General features: G+C 28.8%; 1 protein-coding gene across 1 annotated transcript; it reads left to right on the forward strand.

Moving 5' to 3' along the window:
- The first annotated feature begins 228 nt into the window (after positions 1 to 228).
- Positions 229 to 12850, forward strand: LOC113557043 (NFX1-type zinc finger-containing protein 1-like). Its single transcript, XM_026962325.1, is given in 17 exon segments — positions 229 to 1400; positions 1403 to 1663; positions 1666 to 1935; positions 1999 to 2082; positions 2184 to 2455; positions 2582 to 2725; positions 4675 to 4942; positions 5057 to 5151; positions 5154 to 5263; positions 6303 to 6450; positions 6680 to 6832; positions 6928 to 7191; positions 7265 to 7500; positions 9606 to 9773; positions 9897 to 10008; positions 10434 to 10651; positions 11752 to 12850. Coding segments are annotated over 17 exon segments (4908 nt in total). The 5' UTR covers positions 229 to 373; the 3' UTR covers positions 12830 to 12850.
- Positions 12851 to 14116: the final 1266 nt, after the last annotated feature.

Consider the following 14116-nt stretch of genomic DNA (forward strand, 5'->3'; position numbering starts at 1 on the left):
TCAAAACGCTACACTACCCGAAGATTTTCAAGTACTATCTATTTATCCTACACCATTTGATATGAAATACCAAAGACCTTTTATACGTCCTAACATCACAAAAGGAACTTACCAGAGTGTAGAACATTATTAAGATGTACAATTTCGTCTTTTACGTGAAGATTTTATTGCACCGCTTCGCGATGGGATTAAGTGTTATATAGAAAATAATACGAATCATAGTGAAGGACGAAAACGAATTAATAACATTCGGATATATCGAAATATTAAATTCATCAAAGAAAAATTGTTTGTACAAGATAAATTGGGATATATAATACATTTCAATAAAAACAAAAAATTGAAAATCAACTGGGATATTTCTAAACGGTTAATGTATGGGTCATTATTGTTACTTACTGTAAATGAATTCAATGACTTTTTCATCGGTATTGTATTGAACCGCGATAGAAGATATTTGGAAAATGGTCAATTAGTTGTAGAATTGATTGAAGACGTACAGCCAAACATTCTCGAGTCTTCATTGACTATGGCCGAGAGCGAAGTGTATTTTGAACCTTACAAATGTGCCATGCTAGTTTTGCAGAACTTAAATGATAGTAATTTTCCGATGAAAAAATATATTATTTCAGCATGCAATAAAATCAAAAACCCAAAGTACTTAAAATCATTACCTGTAAAAATGTTTAATATCAATGATGAGTTACCATTCAATGTTTTAAACGATTGTGAATGGCCTACACGAGAAAAAATTGGACTAGACGAAATGCAATATAAAGCATTCAAAGCAGCGTTAACGAATGAATTGGCAGTCATACAAGGTCCACCTGGCACAGGGAAAACATTTATTGGATTGATGATAATCGAAACAATTATTCAAAATTTGTACCGAAAAAATGAATTAAGAAATCCAATAATAGTTGTATGCTATACTAATCACGCCTTAGATCAGTTTATGGAAGGTATAATAAAATTCACAAACAATGTCGTTAGAATTGGTGATCAAACAAAATCAAGTATAGTAAAAGACTATACTTTAAAGAATGTAACAAAAAACTATAGAAAACCATTCAATGTATTTAAAACCATTAAGAGTGCGACCGAAATAATTAAAAATATAGAACACGAAATAACGTATCTTAAAAATTGTAAAGAATTTATTTCTAAGAATGCTGGTATTTTAGAATTATCCTTATTAAAAAATGGAATGCCAATAGAATACCAAAACTTCTTTTCGAACCCAATAAAATATATTAGTTGGCTAATTTGTGATTCTAATTACTTTGACTTTGATCCAATTCAATTTATTAAGAACCAACAATTGATTTCTGAACATTTTTACTTTGAAAACAATTTATATGTTAAAAATATTAATGAAATAGATGATGACAATTTATACTATGAAATGAAGATCCGGACATAGTTTTCAAACACCAGGATATTGTTATTTACAGCATTACTTTGAAATCTGTAAAAGATACCTGTGATAAAATTATTGAAATGCTAAATAACTTAAAACCAAAAAGAATGAAACGTCAATATAATAATCGTTATTACTCTAATGATTATAATAAAAATTACGAACAATTAGAAACAATTTGTTATAGAATGGAAAGAATACACAATTATATTAATCATATGTTAAAATTAGTTGATTGTAAAATTAATTCTGGAATACGATTCCGAAAGATCTTTTTAAACTAAAAATGAAAGATAGATGGTTATTATATTTTCATTGGGTGGATACTACTAAAAATGCATTTGATTTCAAAATATTTAATCTTGAAAAAAACGTTTGTAATCAGCACAAACAATATTCAGAATTGAAGGAAGTGGAAAATATTGAAATCTTGAGAAGGAAATACATTGTTGCAATGACTACTACTGGAGCATCTAAGCATAGAGTTTTACTCGAAGGACTGCAATCACCGATTGGTAATATTTAAAGTTATCGAATATTTTAAACTAAAAAGTATAACATTCTATAATATTTTTCAGTGGTTGTTGAAGAAGCAGCTGAAGTATTAGAGGCACACATAATCGCATCACTAACTAGACATTGTCAACATTTAATACTTATAGGTAAATCATGTTACTATTATTTGTATTATATTAAAATGTATAGAGAAATGGTTACTTAGGATTGATTACATTTTTAACTTAATTATGTTTATTACATATAGGTGATCATAAACAGTTACGTCCTAGTACTGCAGTCTATAAACTGGCAAAGGAATTTCACTTAGACATTTCTTTGTTTGAACGTATGGTCAACAGTGATGTGCCATACTACCCATTAGGTGAACAGCATAGAATGCGACCTGAAGTGTCGTCAATAATAACGCCAGTTATTTATCCCAACCTGTTAGACCACATTTCAGTACTCAACAGACCGCATATACGTGGTGTCACTAAAGATATTTTTTTTATCAACCATACTAACTTCGAAACTGAAGTAAGTAATTTACATTTTTATTGTTTAACATGCGAGCTTAAGGATTTTATGTGATATATTGTTGTTACCTATTCAACAATTATATTTCATACCTTTAGGCTATAAATAAAATTTGTTTATACCTAGGTCGAAGAAATATCAAGCCAGAGTAATGATCACGAAGCGTACTTTTTAATTATGTTTGCTAGACATTTAATATTACAAGACTATAGGCCCAAACAAGTAACAATTTTGACTACCTATAATGGACAAAAGTTTAAACTACGTTCTGTAAGTCAAATATACCAGTATAGTGTTAACTGAATACTGATACACTTTAATAATTTGATTTTTATAATAATATTTTACATTTAGAAAATGTTTAATTTACAAATTAATATAATTTGCATGTTCAGTCCTGGATCTATTGGGGTGTGATATATTGATGTATAAGTGTGAGCCAAAAATATAAGTAAAACTATATATTATATAACACATTTGAACTTCTTATAACATAAAAGTCGTTCTGCAGCTTTAGTAAGATTTGAGTTCTCAACTGTAATAGATTTGTTAGATTTGAATTCAATGATAAATTATAGTATAAATATTGAAAACGACTCTGGTTACAGGTTTCAGCCTCGGTTTACAAGAATATTCTATTACATAACATATATATTCTTTTTAATTGACTTATCCTTCCTTTCAAAAATTGTAAAAGATACCAATGCCTGCTCAGACTTGCTACATCTTCTTAACTTTCATATCCCCACATTTAGTTCCCGGTCCATTCCTACATTCACAATCCCGTTTCACCGAACATCGGATATGACTACAACAACCCTATTGATCGTATATCCCGTATATGTAACTGACTCTATAATTCTGATTTTTTTGTATAAAGATATGTATATGCAATGTTTACCCAACTTATTAAACACTTACAAGTCAATTGCATTTACCTACTAATCAACCAATTTATTATACTTATTTTTTATGTAATATTAAATTATTATATTGCACTAAATTATTTCATTTTTTTTCTTTCTATTTGTAATTTGTAATTTTTATTAGTTCGTTGTTCATTCACTGTTAATATTTATCTATATTGTATTAAACTCGATCCTACAGGCGTTTATTAAGTAAATAAATATTCACCGTTAGCAATTTAATTTTCTATTAGTAATTTGTAATAAAGCAAATTGAACTATAATTTTACCAAACACAAATTACACATAGTTTGTAATAATATAGTTAAAATATTATTTGTATAACATTAATTGCTGCTATTGACTAGTTAGTGAGTAGTCAATAAGTACCAACGGGTCATAAAAAAGTATGAATAGGCTAGGGGCATAATAAATATCTTAAAATATTTATTTAAGTATTTTTAAAATTGCATTGGATACACGTACACTGTATAGTAAATAATATGTGTATTATTATTTTTTGAATTACGATCAATTGAAAAATTTACGAATTTTCAACTTCAAAATAAATAACTGAAATTACTATTTTTTGATTAAATGATATACAATTTATCAATTTTTGAATTTTAAAGTCTCTTGATAAAAATGTGTGTACTTTATGTATTTTTGAGATTTTTAGATTGCTATAATAACTTACTTTATGAAAAAAGGTATATTAAATCTAAGCTACAGTTATTAAAATTGAAAATATACAATTTTTGTCATATTTTCGATGTTTTTATAGAAAAAATAACAACTATAATAGTTTAAAATAAGTCTAAATATTCATTGTGTGTATAAGATTATAATTTATTTAAAGTAAATAAATAAAAATATTTCAAAGATTTTGGATTAACATTTTTTAAATAATAGCAAAAAAAAAATGTATGAGATAAATTAACTGTTGAATTTTGAGGATCTGTTATTGAATGATTTTCTCTTCAGTTAATTTATTTCATTTTCTACGTCATCTATAGCTATGTCACTATAAGGGCGATATATTTTGCATGCTCTAGACGTCAAACATTTGAAATATCATATATCTACAGTATCTGCAAATGGCTCACACACTTTATAAGTTTTTTAAACTGTACCGTTTTTTATGATAATAGTTTTTAAACACAATTGTGAATACCTGAATTATGTAAAATAAAGTATAAATCAATAAATCTAAACGTTTCAGGAAAATAATGAAAGAAATGGAAATCATTTAAGGATTTATTTTAATGACTGAAATAAATTAAGTATGAAATTTATTAATATTTTTATTTTCAGTTACAAAAACAATATTCAAATTTAAATGGTATGAAAATTCAAGTTGTTGATAACTATCAAGGGGAAGAAAATGATATTATATTGTTATCGTTAGTTAGAAGTAATGAAAGCGGTAAAGTGGGTTTTTTGAAAACCGAAAATAGAGTATGTGTTGCCCTATCTAGAGCTAGGGATGGTTTATATATAATGGGAAATATGGAAAACCTAATCTACTCAAGTAATTTATGGAAAGAAATAAAACAACAATTAGTCGACCAAGATTCGTATGGTAAATATTAAAATATAATGTATATGCTATTGTATTCTAAAAGGTTTTATTTTAAATAGTTTTACTAAAACTCTTATTACGAGTATATTCATGATATTAATAATTTATTAACAGGCAATGAATTAACTTTAAAATGTGAAGTTCACCGTGATTCCATTACAAAAGTCTCGAAATGTGAAGATTTTAAACCAATTTCAGAAGGTGGTTGTATACTATGTTATGCAATAATCTAATGAAATGTGGTCATTACTGTTCAAGCATATGTCATGTTTATGATCGTGAACACACAAAAATCATAACATGTCAAAATCCGTGTAATAGGTAAATGCATTTTATAATAATATTATAATTAGGTAATATTAATAAAAGTATACAGGGCTTGAAATTTACGTACGTTTTAACAGTTAAAGTTTTGCAAATTGGTTTTTCGGTCAATTTTGGCGAAGCGTGAATTTTTTTTTAATATTATTATTTTTTAGCAGTAACTATACATTGGCTCATGGTTTTTACTAACCTTGCCTTAAGACCTTTAGTTAGGAACTATAGGAAGATTTGGTGCCGACGATTCAGCGCCGACAGTTCGGCGTGGACGTTTCGACATAATGTCAATTTGACTATGTCCGTTTCGACAAAAACTATATTATTTGCTATATCTCTTAAAAATATCATTTTACCTATCATAACCGGCCTACGGTCATATCATCCATAAATGATCGATTATTGTGACTATCTTATCGTGTACCTAGTAATAATGATAAAGATAATATTTCTTTACCACACGGTGAGACAAAGTATATTGCCGACATAAGTAGGTATACCGTATTGTATCGCCGAAACATCTCATTCCCCTTAACGGGCTCCAGTGGGGGCCCTAGGGGCAGCCTCCTCATGCCCGTATTTCTAAAAAAATTATAAACGAAACACATATTATATTATCGACTATCATAGACACGTATGTAGAAAGAGGTATGACTGTATGTACCTACTATCTCTATTATGTATATTATAAAGAACCTATAATCATGAATTAATAAAAACTATACTATGATATTATTTTATTATGATTAAAAGATTAATTGCGTAGCACACATTTCTATATGTGCTATTGAGCAATTGTTGTTAAGTTAAGTAATTTATTACTTTTAGGTAAAACAGATAGATGATATTAATATACTATAAATATACTAATATAACTTATACATTTAATAAGTCAATAATTTTGTCAAAATGTTATACTTATATTGTCTTATATATATATTTAATAACTTACCGTAATTAATTTTAATTATGTAATACATGATTAATATTTTTGTAGTCTGATATATAAATAATTTTAAATTTATAAAATGTAATATCTTAGGACTTGTGAAAATAATCATCCTTGTGAGAAACAGTGCGTTGCAAACTGTGGAGATTGCATCGTGCCTATGCTTAAGATACTACCATGTGGCCATCAAGCAGAAGTACCTTGTCATGTTGACTCTAATACATTTAAATGCGTAGAAAAGGTTTGTTCATAATGTTCATGTATTATATCGCAAAACTGTCATTACTAACCTGCAGCAATAGATGGATAAACAAATAGTTGTTAATTGTAGTGATTTTTTTTCGAAAACAATTTGTATACTCAATAATGATAATTACAAACATTACAAACCGTAGGACATAAATTCTTTACCAGACTACGTACTTTAAAAACGATTATTTTTAAGTTCAACCCATTTATTTTTTGAACAGATGGAAATAACATTGAAAAATTGTGGGCATAAAATAATTAAAAACTGTTACGAGAAAAGACCTAAGTGTGCAATTAAATGCACTGATCGATTACCATGTGGACATGCATGTAACATTGATTGTCATAAAGATGATGATCCGACACATGAAAGAGTAAATTATTATTTTTCGTTATTATTATAAATATGTTATAACTATTTTATACGCACTTTTTACTTGTTGGTTTTTATCGTAATTATTATTTTTAGTATGTATGCTCAAAACCATGTTCAAAACTAAATATAAACTGTTCTCAATATCATAAATGCATGAAAAAATGTTACGAAAGTTGTTCAAATTGTACAATAAAAGTTGACAAATTACTAGAATGCGGCCATTTAAAAAAGACTGTAAATTGTAGCGATGACATCAAAAGTATCCAGTGCTCAAAACATCTCCCGTGTAATCGCATATTAGGATGTGGTCACAAGTGTCAAAAAATATGCTATGAGAAATGCCAGTGCAAAATTATGGTAAGTTACGACACGGTAACATGCACTAAACGAAATAATAATTATTTTTTTTATAATAATAATTCGTTCCTAGATCACAAAAACACTCCAGGAATGCGGACATACAAGTAAAATAGAATGCCAAATAAATCCCGAAAAAAAAGTTATTTGTCTTAAAAAGTGCACACGAACAATGAATTGTGGACATAAATGCAAGTACAGGTGTGGAAGTGAATGTGATCCTAAAAAATGTAAAGAACTGATAGTGAAAGAGGGAAAGCTCGCATGCGGTCACAGTAAAATGTTGCTTTATTGTTGTGACGCAGATAAAGATAAATTGTATTATATTATACTATGGTAATACATTTATTAAACTTCATAAATATGCATAAAAATAAATTGCATTTTTTTTTTCAAATGTGTACATAAAATATAACTTCACATACAAAATTATGAATCTATTCATGGCCTTTATCATATTCTCTCTTTTTACTGGAAAAGTTTTCTAGTCTAATAAAAATGTTTAGTTCCACCTATGGTAAATCCGGTAAATGTACCTACGTAAATACGAACGAAGGAATTATTTACTTAAATATTACGAATAGCAAACATTATAAAAACACACAGAAATTTCAGTCAATTTTCATTGTTCGAATTCTGTATAGATTCCTGATCGAGTCGCAGCTATTATAACGATATTTCGTATTATTTGCTAACACCATTTCACAAATACCTACTAAACTAATGGGCAACGACCCAAACGCGTAAGATAAAGTCATAATTTCCTCCCTCTGAAATAATGTATTTATAATAATTATTATAAGAATTAACTAAGTTTTAGGATTTTTATGTTAATACGAATAATACTTATTGTTTTAAGAAACTCTCAACCCCCTGGAAATTCATCTATTTGACCGTGTGTCTTACACAATATAAATCAAATGTATTATATATTAATATATACATATTTATATACATCTAAAGGGTTTAGCTATGTAAGTAATAGATGAAATTAACAATTTTAATAGTGTGGTACACGTTTCATCGAGATTGGTTTGTTTGTCATGACTGTCACGTATAGAATAGAAATTTGAATATAGAATGACAGCGAGATATCGATCGAATTAGTGACGTTAGAGTAGTGCCAATAACCACAAGTCCGACATATATATCATGACGTTTCTGTTGGACGTGCGTAGACAAGCGTCCGTTGTCAGCAAAATTAAATGCCATGTATCACTGTATCAGTATATCTTTCTACACGGCTACACCACATCCTATTAGTAATTTTATACATTCAAAGTATACATAATAGGCCTTATTACCTATAATAGGTATATATAAATGCATATATAAGAATTATTGATAACTATCGGGAAGAAAAAAAATAAAACATTATTAAGTTTACCTATTATAACGCCATGACAGGTTCATTATGGTAATAAATAAATATTGTATTAATATGTAATTTTTAACTCGTAAGTTCCTTAAATTCACTGCACATGATGAACCTCTGAGGTTTATCAATGATAATATAAAAAAATAATTGAAGTTACATATTATATATTTTCGACAGACATAGATAAAATACTTTTAAGAAGTGTTTGGAATAAACACTTAAATAGGTATCTGTAAAAATAGTATTTCGAATAAAGTGTTTAATGTTTAAACTACTATTTAAAGTATTCAAAGAATCAATAATTTATCATATATATAAAATATATGTATATTAATGTATGTTAATGTATATTAATAAACCTTAGTGTGAAAAAACTTAATATTGCTTCTTAAACCTTCTATAAATTACTAATAATCAAAACTGCTAAAAAAAAAAGACTTTCAAATACTGAAAGCTTTCTTAGTAGAATGTTATCAAAATATTTATGTTTATTACCTTTTTGCTATGTTAAGTAGAAAAAATATTCAACGTAAATATACTTAATAACTTAAAAAACTTAAAAACTTAATAAATATATATAAATTATTATAATTATTAGTTTATTTACGCCAAACGGCAGTTTAACATGGATAAAAAGAATTGACAAAAGAAATAATGGCATGATAACAAGTAACATATTATAAGAAAATAATTATTACATAATATGGAACTGAAAAATTTTTTTCATTTTATGAATAATATTTTTAAAAATGATTTTAATTTTAAGGCTTATTAAATTAATAAATCCCAAAAATATGTATTTTATTTGAAGTACTTACTATCCAAGTCTAATTTTCAAAAATTACCTTTTTTGATTTAACATTTTTTTTTGTTAATTAAACCATTATTACCATTATTACTCATTAGACATTACATTATCCGTAGCTTATAATTGTGAAAACATACATGAAATATATACATTAATATAATTTCGATTAATATAAGAGTACCTTTTTGTACCTGCACACAAATTATCTTGTATTATTAATTTTTTTTTAGACTTTGATGTTGGTAGTCAGTATGTCCTCGACAAATGCAATGAACCTTGTTTAAAGATGTTATTATGCGGTGATATATGTTCTGGTACTTGTGGAAAATGTAAACAAGGTCGACTGCACGTACCGTGTGAAGAAATCTGTAACAAAATGAACCCTTGCAATCACACGTGCGTGTATGCTTTATAATATATGATATTTATACAATATATATTCACATATTAATCATAAAAATGTACGATTTTAAGAAAACTAAATAATTATCAATTGTCTTTTTTTATTTATATAAATAGATGCAATTATCCATGCAAAGAAGCGTGTCCTCCGTGCGAAAAAAAATGTGCTTACTCTTGTACGCATTCTAAATGTCCACTCCCATGTAGTGCCCCGTGTGTACCATGTCAGGTATGTCAATGAAGTTCTTTTCAATATATGTACTATATATATATATCTATACTCTTATTAATAATTATACGTATTGTTCTGCTTTACAATATTATACAGTATTTAAATATATTTTCAAATAAAATAAAAAAAAATATTGATTTTTTCTATACACATTTTTTTGCTATATTTAAAATCACATATAACACGATTAGTTGAGCTAACCCTAACATTAGCTCCCGTCATGTTTTCTCATTACCTCACGCATCAGCTATATCTGTATAATATTGTATAATGTATAAAATATTTTAAGCAAAGGAAAATACCGTCACATGTATATACCAACCGTCCTGTATTATATGTTATATATAACTTTGATAATATAATTATATAAAATTCAGCTACAGATGTTACAAAATTGTTATTTTATTATTATTATTTACCAGGAACCATGTGTTTGGAAGTGTAAACATTTTAAGTGCACCAAAGTATGCAGCGATTATTGTAATCGACCGCCTTGCTACGAACCGTGTCCAAAGAAATTGAAATGCAAACACAAGTGTATTGGATTTTGTGGCAAAACATGCCCTCCTCTTTGTCGCGTATGTGATGAGGCCGGATTAACAAATATTTTATTTGGATATGAAGACGAACCAAACGCAAGGTATGTATGTATAATATTATAATAATATATAATGTTCACCACCTATAATATATTAGGCACGTTGTAAAATGTATTATATGTATTCTAGGGCTTGGTCTTATTTCGCCAAAAACATAAAAAATACGATTCCCGTTTCTGTCAAATATTATTTGGAAACCTCGTAACAATCACCTGTGAACACAAAAATAAAAAAATGTTCTAATCATTATATAATTACATGTCTGTTATATTTAAATATTTTAAAATTTCATAAAAAATATAATACAAGTAATAATAATACTTTAAAAAATCACATAATAGATCATATAGATTCAACGATTGAATTATAACGATGTGGACTAAATTTATTATAACATTTTTTATTATTAAATCATACCCAATATTGTTTTTCCATGTCTTCGATGAATATGCAGCTATTTATATTATTACTATCAACAATTATCGCTATTTAGTGCGTATATTGTTATGTAATCTTAATGATTATTTAAAAATTACAAAGTAATATTCTATATTAAATGATTGTTATTATTATTTGTATTATTACATCGGTTAAAAATTAAAACCATTGGTTACCAAATTATTTTTAGAGGAAACATTTTTTATTGAAAACGGAAATCGTACTTTTTCATTATGGGTGATAATGGATAACACCCAGATTTTTTTTATAAATAATAACTACCTCGGTACTATCGCTAGGGCCATTTGCTTCAATAATCTTATCTTAATCTTTAGAATTGAAGCATACATTTTTATATTATAATCTTATATAAAAAAAAAATAACAATTAACACACACATATATATATATATATATATATATATATATAAAAATACGATTCTAAATTTTTGTATGCAGTTCAGTATATTAAGTTAAAATTCCTTTAGGAATTTGAGTATATTAGGAATTTAGGAGTACCGGAGTTTAAATTTTCTGATAGATGTTGTGTGAATTTATACTTCTGGCGTTGTAGTTCGTACTTCTAGCATCCGTTTTAAATGTATTTGATCGTCAGGGTATAATCGCGAGGCGGGAATTTTGGAGTATCTTTTTGTCAATGTTATGAGTATAATATTGTATATATATATTTATCTGTCACGTAGGTTTGTTTACTTGGAAGACTGTAAACATACGATCGAGTCTAGAGGTCTAGAACAATGGATAAATCAGAACAACGAAGAGATCGTCCAGAAACAGTGTCCCATGTGCAAAATGCCTATTCTGAAAACAATGAGATTTAAGAACCACGTGAAATCTGTGCAGAAAGACATCTGCGAGATTGAGACCAAACTGTTAGATGGACCCAATTGGTCATCCGTCGACCAGAAGAAGTCAACTCTCGCGCGATCAATGGAGAAATTGAAACGCCAGTTCGATAAAATCGAGATGATGAGCACGCGGTTCGCGGTCGTAAAAAAATTGTGGTCTCACTGGTCAGACCGACTGTTGCAACGCATGCGCAGAATCATGTTGGATGACGAAACCCTCGTCGAGCTCAACTCGTGGATGTCTGCCACTAGACTGGCTGAATCATTTTTTGCTTCCGAGAAGCGTATCCGGAACATAAGCAACGGTGACACGAAAGACGTCGTGATCGACCACTTTATTTGGATAATGACCGAAACAGTGATTCACGCAGATCGTCTGTCCAAGCAACAGACGACCGACATCAGCTTGGAAATAGCGCGCGGCGCCCGTCTTGTATGTCTGGCCGAGGTGAAGACCAATCCCGATTTCCAATTGGCCGTCATCAATCAGGCCTCCACATCGTCAACAGCTCCGGAGACGGTCGTCGATTTGGTTGCGGGCGTGGAGGCCCTGTTGACGGCCACCGGACCATATTGCCGGAACGCGGACAGCGAAGTGAAACGACTCACCGATCGGATACGGACGGTGTTTAAGAGTCTGGTAGTCGTGACGGACGCCGAACGGAAGATGATTCACGCGGCCATGTCTGTTAACTTCCACAAGCACGGGAGGTCGCAAGGCCACTGGCTTAAGTGCGCCAACGGCCACATCTACTGCGTGACCGAGTGCGGCAAGTGTCCGGTGTGCAAGAAGGACATCGGTGGCAACAATCACAGGTACGTCGAAGGTACGACGGTGGCTACGGAAATGGACGGCGCTACACATTTCGCATGGAGCGCCATCAACAACATGAACGATTTTGTCTTCGATTAATCGTACAAATTTTTTTTTATACATATATGCCTAATAATACTTAACTTTTTATAGTTAATTATACATCATAATATATATATATATATATACATTTCAAACAAGCTTGTGGTAAATACAATAATACAATATGTTATTATGAATATTTATATATTTGTATTGTACGTTTATACTTCTACTTTATTAAATTGCATTAAATAAATCAATTATTATGTATTAACGAAGTTTGAAACAATAATAAACATAATAATGTCAAACAGTGTGTTATTGAAATACCGAGAAAACGAACCCTTGACACCGTTGCCCCTGAATTGCCTATCCATGTCACCGTCTTACTACTCTTACAACATATTGTATTGATGTCGGCGCAACAACTTCCTGTATTAACTAGTATGTAAATCAAAATATCATAATATAGCTTCACTATTCATCTGTGCCGTATTACGTGCAGATGATCACGACAAAATTAAAGTTTTTATAAAAATGTATGATATATTATTTATATGAAATAATGACCTGGAACAGATTGAAAGGCTACGTATTTTTAACTTTTAAATTATTCATTCAGACCTACCAACTACTATGTAGGCATAAACGATTAGGTCACTTCACAATAAATCAATAATTAATAATAATGACCCATTTTTGAATAATTTATCACAATGTTTTACGATCGACGAACTTTCAATTTATTTTAGAGTTTCAAACATTAACACAAATGTATGCGTCATGCGTTTTTTTATCGATACGTAAAGACATGATAATATCTTATAACTCTTCAAAAAATATGAATGATATGGTTCATATGACAAATTTTGTTTTTATTTTTATTCTTTCAACAATATGTTTTAACCCTTTGAAGCACAGGATTTACTACAGAAAATTTGAAATATTAATGTGATCGCACATAATGATGCATTCAATACTTTTCGTATTGACTTACGATCCGCTCTAACAATAATAAAAAAATCAAGAACAAAACCAATTTCACGCATATTATAATCCATATAGTATTATGATATATAACCTTTTTAACGGTCACGATATAATATTTATATCCTCAAATGGTCATAAATCTAATACCGAGACTATACATAAAATATATAACTATTCGTGCGGCTCTCATCTCTGACAGCGATTATAGGTCATACTATTATATTATTATAGAAAAAATATTTCTAGAGATTGTGTACGGCCACAGGTCCAGCTTAACGGATACTAGCCATGATAGAGTGACATTTTTAAAGGAAACGTTTAAATTTTGATTTATGTTTAAAAAAAAGATATATC

The sequence above is a fragment of the Rhopalosiphum maidis genome, chromosome 4 (assembly GCF_003676215.2).
Source record: "Rhopalosiphum maidis isolate BTI-1 chromosome 4, ASM367621v3, whole genome shotgun sequence".
Lineage (NCBI taxonomy): Eukaryota > Metazoa > Arthropoda > Insecta > Hemiptera > Aphididae > Rhopalosiphum > Rhopalosiphum maidis.